The following is a 4756-nucleotide window of genomic DNA, read 5'->3' as shown; positions in this document are numbered from 1 at the left end:
TAAAAAAAATATATATGTAATGACATTATTTTTTATATATAACCTACATCATCCAAAACCAGGACAAAGTTAGCTGTGGCTGGGTATCTAGTATGGATTCTGTGTTGCTAAAGCACAAGTCAATAGCTATTTGAAAGAAGAAAAATTTTAAAGCAAAATATCCCACATTAACTGTTTACTTCCACATGCATCTCACTGAAGAATCTTAACACATTTCTCAAATATTAGTGACTACAAACCCTAACCCTTCAAAAGCCACCCTAATTTTATGATGTGGAAGAAACTGTGGCACACGTTCTGGCTCAACACCAATGCCAAGATCCAAACCCAGCGTAATCTGGGACATGGCCCGTGGGGTCTACATACCTGTAAACTTTGCAACTGCATCAATGTGGTGTTTTACTTGTACAGCTAATTCTCTTGTGGGAGTAAGGACCAATCCTAAAAGAGGTCTCTTTTTATGGGAGCCAACAGCATGTGTCTCGTCACCGGAATCAAATTCAAAATTTTCCAGCACCTTCACACAGCCTGTTGTGAAAGATGCATCATCTTCATCTCCACTATCTTCAGTCTGCTGATGGATTAGTTTTTCTGCTTCATCCTCATTTTCCCATCTTCTTTCATCATGATGCTGATGGGACTCTTTAGAAACACTGTCATTTCTGGTGGTTGAGCTATTTGATTTTTGCCACTGCAGCACAGAGTGAATCATTGGAATTGCAAATGCAAGCGTTTTGCCACTTCCTAAAAAAACAAACAAGAAGCCTAATACAGACCGACAAGTCATTTATCTGAAAAAATGAGAAAAGCAACAGACAGTCACACACTGTTCTTAAAACATACAGTTATAACAGACACAAACTCTTGATCTTTAGAAGACCAGAAACTTGCAGCAATAGCATCTTTTCTCCTGTTCCCTTTATACATCTCCTTGAGGTCACCAATAGCGTACTTCCTGGGGAACAGGTATTTTTCCAATCTCTAGCAGGTCAGGCAGATTCATTTGTTCTGAAAGTGGTTTTTAAAAGCTGCAGTTGCAGCCAAGATATTTTTAAAGAACTGTATGCCCGTAAGGAGAATACCATGCCCTAATTGACAGTTCTGATCAACGTTCTCCAAATAAAGGAATAGCAAATGAGGCCAAGGACAAACTGGAATGTACTTGAAGGATTCGCTTCCATCTTCAATTTATAGTACTATGTTTACGACTTTCTAAGAAACTGTATTTTGAAATACTCCACTGTCTCATTTCATGAGCCATCACCAGTTCACATTTTTCTAATCAAAACACATAAATCTGATTTAAAACAGATAATCCACTTTGGATAGAAGGGTGTTGTCAAATACAAAAATGCTCCCCTAAGTTTAATTTCAGGGGTTCACTGTACCAAACTGCAAGGCACACCCCTGCCACATATTCCCTTCTGAACTATCTGTCACTAATAAAGATGCTAGGAGAAGCCTGGCAGCACATCCACCCCGGTTAAGGTTCTCATAAATATCAGTTCATTAATCACAAAAGCAGCATCCAGAGCACAAGACCTATTACACCATTCCTGTAATAGGCCACTGCCAGGAAGCAGTCCTCTGGAAATCTCATCTCAATTCCTTGAGCACCTTTTGTCCACATCACAAACCCATAATGGTTTGCCAAATTCAGCAACACAGAATTTTGCCTATTTAGGGGAGAACCTTAATATTAGTGAATAAACAGCTAAGCCCAGTATCCTGACCAACACTGCTGCAAAGTCTCCTCGTATCCACTTCCCCACCTTTCTGTATGTCTGGGACGTCTCTTCCGACTTCTGCACTTGAAGCCGAAAATGTTTATAATCTGCATTTGCAGATTATAAGGTGAAGAACACTGGTGATCTTGAATTAAATGTAATGCAATTCGGCCAGTGCAAATGTCAATACTGCACCCAGCTAGATTATGGCTGTGATAATCAGGACTATTCTGGAGGCACTAGATTCACCCACAAATTAAACAATGTGCCACAGGGCACGTTATCTTCACAACACACAGATCACATACCATAGCCAGGCCTGAAAAAACAGGAGAAAAGTGTATCTTGGTACCCCTAGATACTACACCTCAAGCTAATTCATGCTCTTTTAAACTGTTTTAGATTGTAAGATTTTACAGAGATAAAATTTGGTACCTTAACCAAAAACTTCACTAGTTCTACATGGTAATGAACAGAACTGGCTAGATGCACTGCAAAACCAACAAGTCTTGACATTCCCTGCATCTGATCTCCACAGGGATCTACTGCATATCAAAATCTTGCCATTCTCCCCTATGTTGCTGCCAAAAAGGGAAGATGAACAGTTGTTTCACCTGTCACCTTCCTCCCTCAGGCCCAATGCTAAGGGAAGCTGTAGGATGTAGAAAAAAGAACTGGCGAGTTTCAGCCTCTCCCAGCTGCAGCACTTACTAACAGATAATTGTCCACATCTTCTTTCAAGTTTCTACAGGAACACCAATGACCCACTGGGCTCTCTGGAGAGAACCTGGCTTTCTTTCACGAAAGAAGAAAATACATGAGCAAACCACAGTCCTACTACCTCAGGGTTATGCAAAATTAGACAGCAACAACACAACCTACCACCAACCGTGCTTTCCATTCTGCAGCTAGAGAGGGATTTGCTTTCCAGCACTGCCAAAACCATCATTTCCAGCACAGCACAAAAACACTATTTAAATTTTCAGTTCCATTTTCAAAAACAATCCCTGCGGGGTTTTCTAATCTTATTAAAGCTAATAGCACCAGCCTAGCTTCTAATTAAAATAAAAATGCAAATGACTGCATATCTTATTAGTTACTATACCTTAATGTTTGAGAGCAGTAAATGGCTTTACAAGACAAGCAGTGAGATAAGGCAACTGGAACAGATGAAAAGAATGCAAAGGAAGCCTTTAAACCAAGGCAGCTTCCAATTGTGCTTCCTATTTTTAGTTTTTATGGGGAAAAAATGTTGCACTGCTGAAGAAGACAAAACTTCAAAGGTAAGAGCAGCAAAAAAGGTTAAAGGGAAAGTAATGCTCTGAGACTTCACAGTATTGTTCAAGTAAAAAAGAAGCTATAACAAATTTCACAAAGGCTAGCAATGCTCAAAGAAAAAGGCATGAGCTGATCACAAGTCGGACAAGAGACAGTACCTCTCCAGTTAATGGATCAACATAGTACTTCAAGCACAAGCAGTGAGAAGGGCTGGTGACAATGCACAGGCCAAGCCCAGAGACAGGGCACAGAGCGGGCCTGTTTTCCTACGATAAAGGCCTAGGCCATATTCACAATGCCTAACACTGTGCCTAGTATTTATTTACCCCTCCAAGCTAGTACTGAATCATCTTCAGAGGAACGTAGTTCTCTGCTTTCCCTTGGCATGGGGACATCCACAGAAGTTAGGCTCTTGGAACATGACTCTGTTTGTTTCAACAATTCTGCCCTTCGCAGTGTATCCCAAAATAGGAAATTTTGAGAAACAACAGAAAAAGAGATTTCTGTCAAAAGCATAAAAACTCATTGAGACTTCAAAGCTTTGCACACTGTACTGTGTAAATATGGAACGTCCTGTGTTTGTAAGTTACAAAGTTTTAATACTTCACAACAAACCATTAGCAATATATTGGATATGCAGAAGATACAAGCTCTTCTCCTACATATAAATGCTTCTTCTGCTACATACAAAAGCTCGTAACAATAAGCTGCATTTAAAGAGGGGAGATGGGAAGCTCCCAGCATATACAACTAGTTTAGTAGATTTGTACCTGTTTCTGCAGCACCAAGAACATCCATATTATCCCGGATGGCAGAAGGCAAGGCTAGGGCTTGAATAGGAGTTGGAGCACTAAACCCCAGGTAGCTCAAGGCCCGCAACACTGGTTCAGGTACAAACAGGTCTTTCCATGCAGACACATCAGCTTTGTGATCAGTTGAGACAGATAGAACTTCTGTTGTCCAGTTCTTAACTTTTTTAGAAGTAGTTACTGATGGAAGAGCTTCTTGAGCTTGAGAAGCCTTATTTTTAGTTACCTTCTTTTTCTTTGGAGCATCTTTTGTGCTTGAAGTGCCCTCAGCCACATGTCCGTGGTCCTCACAACTTGCTGCTTGGATTATTTCATTACAGTCTGCCTCTTTATCAACTGTCACATCAATTTCTGTTGCATTAGGATCACTGCTTTTATCTGTTTTCCTTCTCAAATCCTTGTTTTTCTTTTTCTTTTTGGGAGGGACAACAGGTTCTTCCTCCTCATCATTGTCTTCTTCTGAAACACTCTCAGCCTTTCTCTTCTTCTCTTTTACTTTCCCCACTTTGGAAGAACTTACTAGTTTGTACTCTGTAAGTTCCTCCAAACATACTATATCTCGAAACTCCTCATCAGCAAATAGATTGGGGTCAATTTGCACAGTTTTCCATTTTCCTATTACTTCAATGCCTTTTTGTTTCAATTTAAAGGAAGATTTAAATCTCCCTCCTTTTTTGGTCTTCATTTTTACCTAAAAAGAAACTGGGGGGTAAAAAAGCAGGGCATCAGATCAAAAGAACAAGGATTACATTGATGACATTCAAATACACGGGAACGCAAAGCATAATTGTCTTCCTGTGGGGAAATAATATGAATGGCCTTAAATATAACTACAGCAGGCCAGGCCTACAGCCTCGCTCCTGGGATAAAACTAAAATCGCCGGAATAAATCCCCGCTGGCCGCGAAGCGCTCCCGCCCGGGTACCACCCGCCAAAGGCCCG

General features: G+C 40.5%; 1 protein-coding gene across 1 annotated transcript; it reads right to left on the bottom strand.

Annotated features, from left to right (window-relative positions):
* Nucleotides 1–358: 358 nt before the first annotated feature.
* On the bottom strand, nucleotides 359–4499 carry LOC104072093 (ATP-dependent RNA helicase DDX24-like). Its single transcript, XM_009585763.1, has 2 exons — nucleotides 3776–4499; nucleotides 359–744 (listed from the first exon to the last, which is right to left on the bottom strand). The coding sequence occupies exons 1-2, from the start codon at nucleotides 4497–4499 to the stop codon at nucleotides 359–361; spliced, it is 1110 nt and encodes a 369-aa protein (XP_009584058.1).
* Between the last annotated feature and the right edge of the window lie 257 nt (nucleotides 4500–4756).

The sequence above is a fragment of the Fulmarus glacialis genome, unplaced genomic scaffold (assembly GCF_000690835.1).
Source record: "Fulmarus glacialis isolate BGI_N327 unplaced genomic scaffold, ASM69083v1 Scaffold47459, whole genome shotgun sequence".
In the NCBI taxonomy this organism is placed as follows: Eukaryota; Metazoa; Chordata; class Aves; order Procellariiformes; family Procellariidae; genus Fulmarus; species Fulmarus glacialis.
This window is presented reverse-complemented; position numbering and strand designations above follow the sequence as displayed.

What these genes read in the sequence shown, in the direction of transcription:
- LOC104072093 (XM_009585763.1), bottom strand. Translation starts at nt 4,499, where the DNA reads ATGAAGACCAAAAAAGGAGGGAGATTTAAATCTTCCTTTAAATTGAAA. An exon ending in TCTTGGTGCTGCAGAAACAG is followed by an intron (nt 745 to 3,775) that starts GTACAAATCTAC and finishes TTGTTTTTTTAG; the next exon opens with GAAGTGGCAAAACGCTTGCA.